General features: G+C 45.8%; 1 protein-coding gene, 1 non-coding gene and 1 pseudogene across 2 annotated transcripts; 1 reads left to right on the top strand and 2 right to left on the bottom strand.

Annotated features, from left to right (window-relative positions):
- Positions 1-769: 769 nt before the first annotated feature.
- On the bottom strand, positions 770-851 carry trnal-uag (transfer RNA leucine (anticodon UAG)). The gene has a single exon. It is a non-coding gene; the product is annotated as a tRNA-Leu (tRNA).
- Positions 852-6,690: 5,839 nt separating this feature from the next.
- LOC148667304 (histone H4-like) lies at positions 6,691-6,996 on the top strand. Its single transcript, XM_088632669.1, has one exon. The coding sequence runs from the start codon at positions 6,691-6,693 to the stop codon at positions 6,994-6,996; it is 306 nt and encodes a 101-aa protein (XP_088488795.1).
- A 306-nt stretch (positions 6,997-7,302) lies between these two features.
- Positions 7,303-7,355, bottom strand: LOC148667303 (U7 small nuclear RNA; annotated as a pseudogene).
- Positions 7,356-17,183: the final 9,828 nt, after the last annotated feature.

Raw genomic sequence — 17,183 nt, 5'->3', positions numbered from 1 at the left:
TCAAAATCATATTAGGAATTCTGAGCGATATCTCCATACAGGTAATCCAATAAGAACGTTGAAATATTTGAATATCATCTATCTGTAGATTGCGCTGCTTTTTACCCAGAGTAAAACTATTGGATTGAAGGAATGCTAACCACTGGGTTTAAATGTATAGTTGTTATTTGGAGAAATCTGTAAACTCGTGATCGACAGTGCTGATTATTTTCCGGAGACGGAGCACTGATGACCTATCCGAGCTAATTGATAAAGCTCACCCAGTGGATACTCTAGCAGAACGTCAAAGAACATTCACCTTTGTACCCAAAGAAACCACAGGAACAACATCAGGAAGCACAATCAATTCCCCTTTTAAATCTTTCCTGTAAGGTATGCTATGTGAATTCATGAAGTTAATCCTCTGATCTCTTTTGATCACGAACAAAGTACTTCTGATGGAGAGCTATGTTCAAAAATTTAATAAGCTTTACCCCTGCCAACGATTCGGCGTGAAGACAGACAAAAGCAGCTCACCACCACAGCCAATATTAAATGTACTGTACTTGCCGGTACACTATCATGTGCACTGCCTCAAAAGTGATCTTGGCAGATGTTGTTCCCTACATAAAGCTGAACTTGCCAAAGAGAATTTCTGTTGAGAAAACAAAATATTTTTTCTGCCTTGATGTTAAGCCTGTCTTTTAGAAAGTCTATCTCTAAACACCTCCTGCAGCCTAACAAAAAGCACTTTTACTGATCGTATTACAGGTCTTAAAATATTAACATTTGGCAGCGGTGGGATTCGAACCCACGCCCCCAGAGAGACTGGAGCCTAAATCCAGCGCCTTAGACCGCTCGGCCACGCTACCTTCCTCCATGTCCATCTTCCTCACATTGCTGGCTTGGACTGGGGGGGCTTCAGCTCTTGTCGTCGGATCTAATGATATCATAACATGTGGAAGTGACTGCACCTTCATCTTCCGAGATGCTTTCAATAGCACAAACGCTACTTTCACCGGCACAAACATAGCAATAACGAAGGAGGTGGGTTTCATCCTTTGTGCTGTTTGTAGGGGCACAACTCTACGGTGATCTACTGACTTGAAGAGCAAAAATCAAAATCCTCTGCTACTACTATTGCTTTTTTCATAGTTTCTTCAAATCCTTCATTTGAACGTCGATTTTGAAGGATATTGATGATAATACCACATAAATTGTGGTTTTCTTGTGATCGCCAATTTTATTCAAATACCAGCCTTTTTTACAGTTCCTTGCGTGTTTCACAAGGTATAATAGCCCCCCTCGCATCCTCAGCTAACATATTTTAAAATTACAATAGATTATACAGCATGCATGTTGACATTTATATTAAAATTAAAGTAAATATACCAGAATACATACAGTGCTAACCCAATAATTCTTGTCAGGTTCTCCAACAAATCTGCATTGTTATTTTAACATGTTTCAGCTGAGGGTGCAACAGGAGTATAAATTAATTTTCCCGCCAGCCGTTCAAAGACCAAATTCCATGAGTGAACATTATTTTCTCAGAAGTTGCCGGCATCGGACTTTGCCGGTGGTGTTGAATTATGTCCACAACTGTTGTAGTAGTTCCTTCTTGAAATTCGACACGTGCAAAGCACTCGTAATATCATAGGTGTTAAAGTTCGCTGAGTCTATTCGAGTCATGGTGTGTATCCCTGCCTATCACTTGGAGACGGGTAGCTTTTTTACACTCAGATTCCAATCTTCAATGCTTTGTGTGAGAGCTTACATAACTTTCAGTTTCTCACATTTTCTGACGACTATTCCAAAGGGGCACCCTGTCAATTCCGAATACTTTTCAAAAAACTGCCTGCATGTTTGATTATTGTCATTTAATTTCGAAAAAGTTCAATATTGATCATAACTAAAGAAAATAATGATCACGAACAAAAAAGGGATAAAGATGCGAGTCGATCTTGAATCACAGCTGGGTGACACGGGCTTCTGTTCTGATATGGCTGTATGAGAAACAGGAGGAATCGCCAATCTCCTATAGAACATGAGTTGAATCAGGAGTGAGACATTTCGTATACTCGTGCATATGTCAACGCCTGACCTACATCGTAAAACTAACATTAAGTTGTCAGAGATGTTCATTTATATACAAACAAGAGACAGACCAAGTAATAATTCTACATTAGTTCAGGTGGGTAAACCTGAACTAACTAACTAATAAACCTATTAATAATTCTACATTAACGTGTCCTACACTGATCAGACTAATTGACATGGTCTGATTCAGAGCCTGTGCAGTTCGTGCTAATTACAACAAGGACAGTTCTGAACCCTCATCACCGAACTGAGCACAAGTTCAGCTGTTCTCCAGTTTTGTTACGCATGGTTTTTCATTGCAATTGAGTTCAGAGCTGGAGCTGAACTCCAGACAGTACAGTGTTTTGGGTAAGTTGTCGAAATTCACATGAGGCTGCAGACAACTTACCTAAAGTGTTTTCTATAGCTTTCAGGTGCAGTTCATTTATATAAAAGAATGTAAGTGGTATAAACTCAACAAGCCAGACGGCAGTCGAACCTATAATTTTCTGACACGAGGCCTGACGCATTATTCATTACGTCACTGACCCTAAAAAAACACGTTTTCTACATTTTTGTCTGTTTAAAAATCACTCTCTAAAAAAGACGAAGGGTTTGTGTGTCACGCTAAAATTCCGCTTCATTTCGAATGCAAATAAAAACCATTTTGTTCCAAGAAATCATAAATTTGTCACATCCTTCATACTACTAATAAGTATACGAATAAATACTCGGAAGAAGCCGCTCAGGTATTAGAGAGATTTAAAATCGGATCGGAGGATTTAGAGTCCAGACTGCAAACCAACAGCTGACACAGGTCTTTTATAGAACCGTTTTGATTTCCTCTACTTTGTCCCCGTGACGTCATTGTCCTGCTCACAGCCGAGCCCGAAACACATCTGGTTTCTGTCGCTGGGCGCACACACTGCGGTCCATGCGGGTCCTAATACCCCAGTACAATGACGGGGACACTAAACTGTAAACAGGTGCCGTCCTTCGGCTGAGACGTAAAACCGAGGTCTTGTGATCATTCAGGAGAATGGTGGTGGTGGAGGGGAGTCCCCATTACCTGTAAAGCGCATTGAGTGGAGTATCCAGAACAGCACTATATAAGTGTAAGCAATAATGATGATGATGATTATTATTATTATAATGTAAAATGCAATAAAAAAAATCAAACTTTGATTCAAAATAGATTAATGTAAAAACTGATAAAACTTATGCTTTTTTCAGGACTATATCTACTTTTTTTTTTAAAGCGAAGTCTGTTGCGATTGTGAGAGTTAGAGAATGTGTTCCAGCGGGTGCCTTCATATCATGAGCTTCAGTCTCGCCCGTAGCTGCGAGAAGGTTAAAAGCGCACAAGTGATCTGTAGACGATGTTCGGGGAAGAAATAATTCTGTTTTCAGCACAGGGAGTGAGAATGAGCTCAGCCCGGCTCCCAGCAGAATCCATTCTGGTTTGGTTATTGTTAGACTGTGCGTCTGAGGCTCTTTGGATCGCAACGTAAAAAAAACAATTGCTCACATCGTGTGACTTCCACGACATGAAGAAAAGATATCACTTTAAAAAATCAGAACTGAAGATTTGGATCCTGGGCCTCAACTTAAAAATAAACAGAGTTTAACGACAGGAAATTGATTCCAGTTGTCAGATCACGTATACGCATACCTTAGCTTTGTGCAACAACCTGAAACTTTCAGGTACCATAAATAATATTATTGCTAAACATATGCCATTCTAATCTGCAATCGACCAGAATATAGAATACAAATTTTTGTATAAAAATGCATTAAGTCCTGTTCTACACCTGCATGCTTTGGAAGCACTGGCCTACCTGTATCAAAATATCGGATTGTGTTTCTGCAACATTTCGTGCATAGTACGCCATTTTATCTAAAACAGTCACAACGAGGGCTTTACATGCAGTCTGGGGTATTTTCCCCTTTTATATTTTTGCCACTTTATATCGAACCTGTTATACTCCCAGAAGTGCACAGTAGCTTGTACTTAATAAAAATGTACAATTCACCACTGGTATAAACAGATGTGTGCTGTATTTGCCTTTGTAAGCATTTGTTTAAAAAATAAGTTCACAATACGATAAAAACACAGAAAGCACAAACTTTATAATACAACAATACAAAATCAATACCAAATCAATATGCCAATTAAGAAACTATCCTTTGAAAACAGAGAACACCTTCGTATCTACAAAAAACTTGACATTTGTATGTATTTTTGAATTAAAAAGCAGACAGTGTAGTCGCTTAATTCAAAGATCAGATCTTGGCCAAAACAAGACAATCAGACGTGGGCTGAATTCGGAACAGGAGCCTTTGCTTAGTCGATTATTGAGCTTTTGATCAATGTCTGAATGAAACAGATTCGCTTTTTTAACTCTAAAAGCACCTTCTATAAAGCTGGAATCGAACCCGCGACCTAAGGATTCCCTGCTGACTCCACTACTCCGCTCTATCAACTGAGCTATCGAAGGGATCTTGTGGCATTGCTCTCTGGCACATACTGCCCAATGAAGTAAAATGTGAAATGGGTGATTTAAATCCCACTTCGACATCAAGTTTCCAACTCATTTCCTTAGTCTCATTTACCTTGAATTTAAGCCACGAACCAGGATTCTACTGTATAAACTTCCAGGGATATTAGAAAATGTTTGATGGGGCATCAATCATTCCAGGCGGAAATTGATTCCTTTTTTTTCTCGAGGGATCATATTAAACATTTCATTAGTATCGAGAGGAGGATCACCGTGAGACACAAAACAAACAGTTTATTTCTGTCTTTATTAGAAAGTAGTGTTTGTGCTACATTAATAATATTTTTGTGGAAATAAAGAAGTTGTAAATTTTAAAAATTTATATTTGAATCGAAATGTGGTTTTGAGTTAAATATTAGCTTGTTCATGTAATTAGTTTGTGTTTGTCATTACTATATATATTGCCATGCTACTAGAATTTGTAACTGAAGTTTACTAGTTGTGTTTTTATGATGATTAGCCATTTGTTGATTACAATATTGTATATAATGTGTAGCGGCAATGCTTGTTAATAAGACAGAATTAAGTGTTGGTATGCTCCTAAAAGAGGCCCCATCTCACCCTCCATCTCTGTGGTGCAGCCACAGAGAAAGAATTCATGCAAGCTGATTTAAGATGTTTTCTTGTGATAAGAAACCAGCTCCCAAAGGGGGATGCACTTAGCTAAGCCTGGCTATCATGATCAATGGTCAGCCATTGGCGCCTATCTGTCTAGGGAGTGCGAGTTGGACATCTGGATTGCATTCCTAAGTGTCAGGACTAAGTGACTCATATCTCACCTTGACCAACCAATCAGGGACTGGCAGGGCGTGGTAATACCACGTGGGTCTACAATGCCCGCCAAACTCTCAACCAATCAGCACACATCTGGGTCTTGATCAAAAAGGGAGCGCAAGCTCAGTTCTGGGCTCTCCTTGGCCATTTTCGCGCATCCTCAGAGACAATCACGTGACAACTGCTGTTGTCTGCAAAAGGACTTGGACTTTGTTCAAAGCGCGAGGCCGAGGATCCCGTACGTACTCAGAATTCTACCAACGTGAATGCTCCGCTTGATCAACGGCAGCCTACAGTTGGACCCTCGTCGACAACCTGAATAGCTTATTCAGAAGCAGCGCTGGACCGGGAACGAACCAGTTTCTTCCCAGGCAAAAGAGTGACTTGTGAGGACTCGCGGTCACACTCTGTGCATAGAGACTTTCTACTAGCCAGCCGGACTGCTGGTAGATCCCCTCGGAGCAACGACTGCCCTGCGCGCCGCAGTTAGATTCCTCCGCCCGTCCTACTCCGAGCTGCACCTCGACTGGTTGGCCGGTAGCCAGAGGACGCCGTCACAACGCCCATTGGACAACCGCTGCAACAGAGGCTGCAACAGAGCCTGTCAGCTGGTTTGGTGTTCGTGCCGGGAATTCCAAATCCCAACACAGTGGATAAGTAAACCCCATGTTCTACATTGCGTCTCGAGAATTCAATTGTACCTCAACACAAGTTGTTATCAATTTAATTCATGAGTAATGTATTTACTTCCGAGTCTAGAGTAACAGTGGGTAATAACACTGATTAGCGATTTGGTAACCGAACGATATATATTGACATATATTCTCTGTTGTGTATCTCTTTGTGTTTGCATCTCTTCGAGATTATATACCTTGTATATTGATAACCCTCACCGTAAGGTCTGCCGCTCGTATCCAGGCAGACTAGTATATGTTTGTTGCACAGTTATATTAATAAATGTATCCCGTGTATTGAACCCGTGTGTGTGCGTTGTTAGTTGTTCTGACGATTGATTTTCTAAAAGCCCCGACGAACAACCTCGTGATTACTGCTACAATTAATAATTGTCTTAGTAAACCCATCAAAACCACTACATTTGTATAATTTGAACTACATATTGTTCAGGTGTGAATAATTGTATATTTTAAGAATACATTTCTAAAACAAATCATTGGCTTTATTTACTAGTTTCTACACCTATAAAAATCTTTCTTTGATGTATAATAGACATCAAAGAAAGATGTCTATTATACATCAAAGATGAGCAGTGTGTGTCGTGTTCACAGCTGATAACTAGAAGATGTCTGGAAGAGGCAAAGGCGGGAAGGGACTAGGGAAAGGAGGCGCTAAGCGTCACCGTAAGGTTCTCTGCGACAACATCCAGGGAATCACCAAGCTCGCCATCTGCCGCCTGGCTCGCCGTGGGGGAGTGAAGCAGATATCCGGGCTGAACTACGAAGAGACCCGCGGGGTGCTGAAGGTGTTCCTGGAGAACGTCACCTGCATCGAGCACGCCAAGCACGCCAAGAGGAAGACCGTCACTGCCATGGACGTGGTGTACGCGCTGAAGCGCCAGGGCCGCACCCTGTATGGCTTCGGAGGCTAAACAGGAGCGGAGCTTCACTACCGGACCCCGACGTATAAACCCAAGTGACCCAGTGACATTTGTCACTGCTGAAGTTGCTTTATGAGTCTATTTTCTATACTGTGCTGATCAATTTGAAATCAAATGGCAAAAAAGACCCGTTCCCACACCTAAGGTCAAATATTAGGAATCAAAACTGCTCGAGTTTATGGAAGGACACAGCTTTATCAAGATTTCCAAGTGCAAGATCTTTTTATTCATAAAAGACCCTATTTATGTTGTATGAGAAATATTAATATTAATACAGAATCTTTTTTCACCAAATAAATGGGCTTCCTGACTTCAGAAAGCCTTCTAAGAAATACTAAAAGAGAATACTAAAATTCAATTTGGTAAATGAAATGAAAACACATACCCGACCAAACCTTGAGTACAGGCCATTCAGGATGATAATACAAAACCATTTATAATTCAACAAATAAAACCTGTAAACTGGTAATCATCACTTATCATAAAAAAATAAGTAGCAATACACAGTAGGGGACTCTTGTGTGCAAGTTAAATCCATGCAAGAAGGGGTTTAGTGTTATATTTCCAAATCAGATATGCAAATGAGAGATCTGGCCCAGCCAATCTCAAAGCTCCCTTGGTCTGGAATGGAGCTGCTCCCCTCTTCTAGTTATTCACACTGGAGTTAGGTTACATATTAGCACATTTCATCTAACAGTTGCTCCAGAAACAAAAAACGTAAACAAATGACCTGGAATGTGACCACACCTATGAGAATGTAGTTCAACAGATAACTTGTAAACCTTGTCATAAGATTTTTTTTGTTCTACAAAATATACTTTATTCCGCAAAAAAAACATCTCAAAAGGAACATCTCACACATATTAACACTCCATGTAATAAAAAACAACGGCGGAGCGGAGATTGATTGTCCGTTATCAATCTTTGCAAGTGGGGGCGGATTTGTGCAATTAAGAGAGTCCCTCCAAACCTACCACTCGCTATTGTCTTTTAATCCCTGTATAGGGCCCAAAGTTCTTTCCAGCGCTCCCTCACCGTGGGGAAACCCCATTTGCCGACGTTGCGCTTCGTCTTCCTCCTGAGGTCCACCAGGATCCTCTCCTGCATCTCCCTCGCCCCCCACTTTATGTTGTGCCAGATGAGAGTGTTCCTCGCCTTCCACAGTCCTTGTTTTGTGAGGGACAGCAGCAGCCCCCGCAGGTCCTGTGTCCCCTTGTCCTGTCCGGTGGGTGCCACCCCCCAGCAGAATGTACTGGTAACTGAGCACCGCACCCGTTCCCAGGAGTTGCATAATGTTGGCGAAGAGGCAGCTCCAGAACACGTGTTCCTGAGTCTCCTCGACAAAACACGTGTCCCGGGGGCAATGTGGATTCCTGGAGATCGAGTGTCTGTAGATGACCTTTCTGGTAGCCAGTCTCTTGTGTACAGCCATCCAGTTGAGGTCCTTCAGTTGGTTGTCAAGTTCTTTGGGCTGTGTCCTTTCCCAGAGTTGTCTGGGAACCTGCAGCCTTTCGTCAGCGACCAATGCCCCCTCACCTCTTTGTACAGGGCTCTGTAGTTGGTGCAGAGCTCTGGCTGTCTCGTGGCCTCGTACCTCCTGCTCCACTTGACAGCGTGGATGTAGAACTCCAGTTGCATCTCTGCCTTGGGCCCAGTGTTTGACCACTGGACCAAGTGCCTCATTGGGACGGAGAGCCACAGCCTGACAAAGTACTGGTACTTGTGGCCGATGGGCTCCCGCAGCGCCCGACAGAGCTTGTAGTAGACGATGCAGTCGAGTTTCAGGGGGAAATGTGGGACATCTCGACCCCCTTCCTCGACCGGCTGACACATCCGGTTTCTCGTGATGTACTCGTACTTGCTGCCCCAGACGAAGCCAAAGATCATCCCTTGCAGCGCTCGTCTGAGTCTGGCCGGCAGCGGGTACACAACCGCCAGGTAAACCAAAGCCGGCAGGATGTCTGCTTTCAACACCATCACTTTCCCTGTGTAGGACAGCGACCACGTTTTCCATAGACCCAGCTTCGCGTTCACCTTGGCGATCCTTTTGGTCCAGTTGTTGGTCTCGTTGTCCTGGCTCTGGAAGGAAACCCCCAGTATTTTGAGGGGCTCCGTGCGGAGCTCAAGACCTTCCGGCGCCGTCGTCCTGTGCTTCCAGGGCCCGAAGAACTTCAGTTTGCTCTTTCGGCGGTTGAGTTCCGACCCCAAGGCTCTGGAGTATTGCTCCATGACCTGCAGGGCCCTCCTCAACCCCCTGTCCGACCTCAGGAACAGTGTCGTGTCGTCGGCGTACTGGGAGATCTTCAGGGTTTCCCCCGTGCCTCCCGGTATCTCCAGGGTCCTGTCTCACCGTCTCTGCTAAGGGCTCTTGAAGAGCAGGGAGATGACGCCCTCCCTCATGGTGTCTCCGAGTTTCCCCCGGCGGAAGATCTCCTGCGCCACTTCCACCAGATCTGCCGCCAGGGTGTCCCAGAAGCAGGTGTAGAATTCCTTGGGGAGTCCGTCAGGCCCTGGCACCTTGCCATTCTCCATGGACAAGAGTGCCGCCTTCAGCTCCTCGGCTGCGATCGGACCCTCCAAGTCCTCCCTCACCTCCTCCGGTACTCGTGCCTTCAGCTCCTCCAGAAAAGCATCGCCTGCCTCCACCTCCATCTGCTTTTCTGAAAAGAGCTCTGTGTAGAAAGCTGTGGCCGCTTCTACCTTGTCGCTGTCATCCAGCACTTCCTCTCCATCTCCCCGTCTCAGGCCGTGGATCACCCTCTTTTTCTGGGCTCCTCGGACCTGATTGAGTTTGCGGAGCCTCTCCTTCAGGTCCCGTGCCCGGGCTGAATTGAAGGCTCCTCCCCCGTTAGCCGAGCTGTACTCCTCCTCTAGTTCTCTCTGGAGTCGTGTAGCTTCCTTCCTCTCCCTGGCCGCCTTCCGTCTGCAGTACGTCTGCACCAGGGTTCGGGTCCTGTCTTTCACCGACTCCCACCATTCCACCATGGAGCTGTAGCCATCTCTCAGATCGACCCAGCTCACGTAGTCTTTAAGGAACAGTGCCTTGAAGTCGTCTTCCTCCAGTATCTCCCGGTTCAGCTTCCAGTACCCACGACCAAATGCCGGCAGGTTGGTGTTAGTCACCACCGTCAAGCGCTCGTGGTTGGAATACCACTCCGGGGACACCGTCGCCGACTCCAGGGAGCAGGTTGTGTGCAGAAAGATGTAGTCCAGGCGGCTGCACACTCCCCAGGCGGCTGCACACTCCATGTCGTTCCGGCGTCGTTAGGGTGGCACCGTCTGAAACCGTCTACCAGGGAGAACTGCTTGAGTAGCGACTCCTGCTTGAGTAGCATCGCTCCCCTTCTCCCGGTCGACGTTGAAGTCCCTGCCAAGCACCACCTGTCTGTTGGTGGTGCAGCAGCTGGCCAGGTCAGCAAACACTTCCTTCAGGATAGAGGGTTCTGTTGGAGCATAGACGTTAATTGCTCTCAACTTCTGCCCCCTCCAGTCGATGTCTGCGACCAGGATCCGGCCCTGCACCACCGAGAAGGAGGAAACCAGCGTCATCTCTGGGTTTCCGAGGAGGATTCCCACTCCGGAAGAGTGGACCCCTCCTACACTCCAGCATGATTCTCCCTTCGTCCATTCCCTGGTGAATGTCAGCTTGTCGCTTTCATCCTTCAGGTGGACCTCCTGTAAGAAACAAACTGAGAAAAACTTTGAGGACAGATCATGAAAGACTCCCTGTCTTTTTAACGGGTCTATTAGCCCTCTCACGTTAGTTGTTAGAAAGGTAAGTTTCACAATCATTATTAAACAAGTGAAAGTTGAACCTCCTCTATTTGTGCTTACAGTGGAAAACTTGGGAGTCTACATCTGGGTACTGTTTAGCCTAGATGTAACTCCTCTCGTTCGGGTCCTGGGGGGAATATGCTGGGCTCCCTCCAGGTCTCGCAGGGGACTGAAAGGTAAACATGCTGGACAGGTCCAGCCCTACCATCAGTCCCGGCTCCAGGGCAGCTTCAAAGTAATCCTCGTCTTCCTTGAGGATACTCTCCACCACCGCTTCGGGAAGGCTTTTTTCTTCCCTTTCTCCAGGAGTTTCGGGGACCTCCAGTTGTTCCTGGGCCTCGGGGGAAGAAAGTTCCGTTTCCTCTAGGACTAGGAAACGGTTCTCCCTTACCACTCTTTTCTTTTGTCCTTCCGAAGGTGGATCCGCCCTGCATCTCTTCTCCCGCTTTCTCTTTCCCTTCTTGCTGGGAGTTATTAGGGCCCTTTCTCCGGTCAGCCATTTTGTCCGTCGTCCTGGCAGCCATCTTGTGGCACTGGTGCAGCTGGGAGTGTGGCCTCTGCAGTTTCGGTTCTCTGCGGGGGAGGTGCGGGTTCTTTGTTCTCACCTCTCTCCCTTTGTCTTGAGACCGGTTTCTGCCCGCCGGCTTCCACCACCTGCGCAAACGAAGGTTTGCTTACCTTGCATTGGTGAAGGAGGTGTCCCTCGGCGCCGCATCCGTCGCACTTTTTGGCTGCCCGGCAGGTTTTTGCCAGGTGCCCCTCTTTGTTACAGTTGTGACATCTGACGATGTCAAACGTGTTCTCCTTGTGGCATCCTGGGGTAGTAAAGGTACCCCCTGTCGGCTCCGATGTTGAAGCGGGCGGGGGGGTGCTGGAAACCGTCGACGCCCTCTGGGTCCTCTTTCAGGAGGACTCGGTACTGGCGTTTGCCGTACCAGACGCCGCAACTGTCCCTGATCTCCGTCGGTTTGCCCACCACAGTTACATACCTCCCTAGGTACGCTGTTACCAGTTCCATTGGTTAGTAGGGGTTGTATGTGAGGACTGTGATGGTCCTCTGGTTTGTCTTCCTCATAGGCTCCGGCCTGAAATCAGAGAAACCGGGGTGCTTACCTTTTTCTCTGATCATTTTCGTTGCCTTTTCATATGAGACGTCTGAGGACATGTTGGCCTCCATGTATCTCTCTGCCTTGTTGTCTTGCAGGCAGTAGAGATCTCCGGCCATCTCCGGCAGGATCCCTCTCAGGAAGGTAATGAAAAAGGATTTCGCAGTTGGCATCGTCTCTGTTTTCTTGGTCCAGTGGAACCGGATCAGTGTCTTCTTGTCTGCCATCTGGAAAGGAGAAAAAAGAAAAAAGGAGAGAAAGAGAGAGAGCAAGGTCCTGTGGAGAGGAGGCGCAAGAGGAGAGAGAGAGAGGGAGCGGTCTCGAGGAAGAAAGTAAGCACTGCGGGCAGGCCACGAGTACCTACTCCCAGCCAAGAGGCCAAGGAGGCGGAGCAAGAGAAAGGGGGAGGGGAGAGGAGAGAGCAGGATCCCACCCAGCTCAGCTGCTGCTTGGCCTTAACCCCGTAGGCTCAACCTAGGGCGATACCAGCTCAAGCACTCTTCAGGATCTTCGATCGCCTTCTAGAACTTTGGAAAGACAGGAACTGCGGGCATGCCACTTGAACTTGATCTTAGCCAAAAGGCCGATAAAATTGGATTCCAGCTCACTGGCCCTGCAAAACTTAGTTCAAGACTTTAAACTCTCAGACACATATAGATGTATATATCCCACAACAGCAGGATATACATGGTCAGGGAGGAATAGCAGCTCCAGATTTGACTATTGCTTTGTCTCAGAGAGCGTGAAAGTTGTTGGGGTCACTCTTCAGCCTGTTTTCTTCTCAGATCACCAAGCTTTAGGGTGTAGAGTGGAACTCCAGGGCGGGACTGTCTTTGGCCCAGGCCTCTGGAAACTCAACACAAAGCTGCTAGAGAACGAGGGGGTAGTATCCCGCTACAAGGAGAAACTATCACAGTGGCTGTCCTTGCAGTGTCTGTACGGGTCAGTAGGAGAGTGGTGGGAGGAGGTGAAGGTGAGGACAAAGGCCTTTTTCATGGCTGAGGGAAGGAAGGCTGCTGCCAGACGGAGAGGAGTGCTAGCCAGGAAACAGAGGCAGCTGCAGCGTCTCTACACGATGCTGCACAGTGGCTTCAATGTGCTCGAGGATATCACCCTTTTAAAAAAGGACATCCGGAGCATAGCGGAAGAAAGCAGTCGAGGAGTGCTGTTAAGAAGCAGAGTGCAGTTCTTGGAAGAAAATGACAAGTGTACTCGCTTCTTTTTCAGGAAAGTGGTAGGCTCCAAGTCTGTCATGGAAAGTGTAGTTGATGAGGAGGCTGAGTGCTATCCTCTCCTGCATCGAGGCCTTCTTGTCACGGACGTCCAAAGGGACTAACCGTGGGGAGCAGGAGGGCAGAAAAAGACCCATATGCGTAGCGGCGAGACGGGAAAAAGGCCCGGGCTCATTAGTGCAAAGAGTTCAGGAATGCCGTATAGATACCTGTGCCCTCAGGGAGCGGACGTGGGGCGCCCTGGTGCTAGGCAGGTCTCAGGACATCCGAACGTCAGTGCTGAGCGAGGACAGAGTGCAAGACCCGGAAATATATAGCCCAAGGGAAAGAGAGGGACAGGAAGGACAGCAGACCAGAAACTAGGGACAGGACAGAGAAGGACCGCCCTCTGGCTGCAGAGGGCGTGACACTTCTACTCAAGACTGTACAGCTCTACAGAGGTAAAGGATGAAGAAATTCATTTTTTTACCTCAAAGCTAGAAAACGTTTTGAGTGAAGAAGATAGGGAAGTACTTGAGGGGGATTTGACAGTAGAAGAGCTGAGAGGCTATGGAGAGCTTACAGAAGGGGAAAACTCCGGGTGCTGATAGGCTCCCTAAAGGGGCGTCTGCTTTTACTACTTGCACGAATGAAGGCAAAAAAAAGCCAATCGATGTGAATGAACGGCACTTTACAGAGGAGTACTGCCTGACTGGATGGTTGATGAACGACAGAGGCCACTCCAAGCTCTTCTCGGTTTTCTTCAATGACTTACTAAGGATCTTCTTCACATTCGCCCATGCAGGCGAAGCCAGTTACACCAAAGCAAACGCAGGAAAGTGCAATTCAAGCAGAGACCAGGAGGGACTTGTTTACACCGAGAGTGGTCGGAGAATGGAACAATGCGCCCAGCCCTGTTGCTGGAGCCGATTCTTGATGAGATCTTGGGCTCACTAAGAAGCCCCCGCTGGATGCTAATCTTTCTGTTGTTCTTGCAGGTCCTGCGCTGCTTTTGAGCCGACAGAGCTCGTCCTGGTCTGTGGGCACAGCCCAATTGCAAATGATCGGCTCCGGTTACAGAAGAAACGTGCGTTTGGTACTGTTGTAACAGAAGGAATAAGGTTCTTGATCCCAAGATGAAGTAAAACAGATGAGTTTATTGCATGCAAGGAACAATATAGCCGAAGTCTTGTTTCCCGCAAGAAACAACAAAACCGAAGTATTGTTCGATGTGCCGATACAAACTTTTAGGTTATATAGTCCTTGCTTGCTGCTTCAGACGTCATTCGATGTTATGGTAAGGGGGGGGGGGTCATGATATTTGGCCAGTTAAGAGGCCCTGGCCAAATGGTCAGTTTAAGATTATGCCCCCATGGGGTTCCTTGTTCGCATCTGGAATCCTTATCAGTTAACCCCCTTTCCTGCCATAAACCCCTGTTGCTTAGAAGTCTAATTTTCAGGCAGAACTGACTTAAGTTAACCCTTTTTACATCTTATCTCTTACTTCATTCCCCCCTTATAAAATATGGCATACGTCAGGACTGCCTATTTTTACACATACAATGTCAGGGCAGATCTTTCCTTTTTAGATGTACAGGCATGCATTACCATGACATTGTGCGTTCCACGGTTACAACAAGATGTTATTGATGTTTTTGTACAAGTGATAGTTACAATTATACATATAAAACAACCCTAATCCTACAAATACATAAAGTCCTACTCCAGGACCCAAACACAGACCTCAGCCATGTGGAGATCTATCGTCAGGATCTTGGAACAGCAATATTGACCCAACTCCGATTATAATTTTTTGGCTGACAGATATGCCAACACCCGGAATGTATTGATACCATATCCCCAGTAATGCTCCTCAGGCCTAACAAGCACACTGTTGGTCTTAGGAAGCATCAGACACAGAAATGGTAACAACATCCTTCTTTCTGTTCACTCAGTCTCTGGTGCCGTGGGTCGGTGCAAGTGCGATGCGCGGATCCAGCGATCTCATCCTGTCATTCAGATGGCACAATCAGTAGTTGGTGGCACTTGATATGGTCCCTCCCAGCAGGATTGCAACGTCTGGCAGGGTATCTCTTCTTCACCTACACCCACTCGCCAGGTATACAGTCGTGTCTCCCCTCTACTGGAGGTCCCCAAGCGTCCGGCATCTGTTCACGAGCCCTGTGCACCGCTTCAGTTAACAAACCTACAATACTTTAATAGAGAGTTAGTTAATTCATCAGTGCGTTAGCCAAACTTGGCCTCCAGGGAGTTTCTTTGGGTGCCCGTGATGATCTCAAATGGGCTCAGTCTCACAGTTCTGTTTGCTCCAGCCCGCAAACCGCACAGGACTGCAGGTAGACCATCTACCCACGGTGTTCCTTCAGTTGATATTTCCTTAGTTGGTCTTTCAGACTGTGGGTGATGGGAGCAATGTGACTTCTAACTTACCCCTAGTGAGGCAATTACAGCCTGGCACACCTTCCCAGTGTAGTATGCCCCTAGATCAGTATCCAAGGGGCAGGGCAGTCCGTACCACGGGATAATCTTTGTCATACACTTGGGTATGTGCCAGCCCACATCCCATCATTATACAACCCCACATTCTTTACACATTTGTTCTAACCACTATTAAACATCTATTAAAGCCCTCAACCTGAATTCTCCCCTTTCCCCAGTAGAGGTTTCACAGGGGTCTCAGACTCCTGCTCTCCCTGTGGCGCTCGTCTGGCATCTGCATCTGCATGGTTGTTACCTTGAGTTACTGGAATTCTTTATTTATTGTGTTATTTACACCTTCCTCAAGCTGCTTCTGTCAGCAGCTGTAAAACTACAAATCAGTTCAGAAACAAGCCCAGTATTCTTAACTGGAGTCCCTGCCGTTGTGAGAGAATCCTATTTCTCCATAGCCATTCAGAATTGTGGCCTACATGCAACAAATACATACAGATGCAGCCATTCAAAGTGAGTGGTACAGACACGTACCAGAGGTAATTGGCTGCGGTGTCGCGCATCATGACGCAAGATGACGCGGGGTACCGCGGTACGTGATTGGTTGACCGACAGGGGCACTTGTGGTCCGTTGGTCTGTCGTAGAAAGATTTACAGTACAGTAAACGTCTTTACTGTGCCCGTTGTAGATATTGAATTTTACCACTGAAGGGAAATCTTAGTAGCTGAGCATAAAAAGAACAGGAGCATACTGTAACGCGTGTGAAGACCATAAACGATATTAATTTTGGAACATAAACATACAGTACTGTATATGGCTGGTCTTGGTACTTTAAAGTAAAAAATACACACCAGTATTCCATTTCTCCCTAAACATTTTAAGCATCGAAGTCTTTAACTAAAGAGATACCGGAGTCAACAAGCATACTTTTAGAATTTGATTAATAGGGAATATAATATGGAATCGCGTATCTAAAGAATTTAATAACGGTATGATTATATTCGTGTACTGCGACAGGGCTGTGTAGGGCTGTTTCGCCTCCCTGTTCATGTGACTTCCCCTGTAGCCTACTGGTCTACGTGCCTGACCAACAACTCACAGATTGGGTGTTCAAATCCAGCTGGTGCTGTACTTTCCTTTTAACAAACATTACTTCGAAAAAATAGAATAGCGATATTATGGACAATCAATTGACTTTTATATTTCAAAATATCACAACATGATCAATTTTAAGTCATTTTTGATAACAATGAATAGTCACCTTCTTCCCTTCTGACAACGGTCCCTGCTTCTGCTTCCTGCTTCTATTGTGTGTGTGTGTGCAATAGAATACATTTTTATAGAGAAATGGAGGCTGGACAGTATGCGTTACAATATAAACATTTATATTGATTTAAATCGTGTTCTGATTTAAATCGTAAACGCATGTTTAATTATATGTGTTTTTTAATCATAATCAGGCTAATGCAACATAAATTGATACAGTATCTTTGTCTTCTAAGTATCTTAATAAACTTTCAGCATAAAAGTGGCATCTCAAAGCAATACAGTAGATCGAAAAACAGTTAAAAGGGACCAAAGTAAATACCAGACAAACACAAACGCGTTTTTAATAAAATGCTTTTATTCATTCAG

This window comes from Lepisosteus platostomus, chromosome 5 (assembly GCF_059453375.1).
Source record: "Lepisosteus platostomus isolate fLepPlt1 chromosome 5, fLepPlt1.hap1, whole genome shotgun sequence".
In the NCBI taxonomy this organism is placed as follows: domain Eukaryota; kingdom Metazoa; phylum Chordata; class Actinopteri; order Semionotiformes; family Lepisosteidae; genus Lepisosteus; species Lepisosteus platostomus.
The sequence above is the reverse complement of the archived record's forward strand: the minus strand, read 5'-3'. Positions and strand labels throughout refer to the sequence as shown.

Coding starts and splice junctions, on each gene's coding strand:
- LOC148667304 (XM_088632669.1), top strand. CDS start 6,691: ATGTCTGGAAGAGGCAAAGGCGGGAAGGGACTAGGGAAAGGAGGCGCT.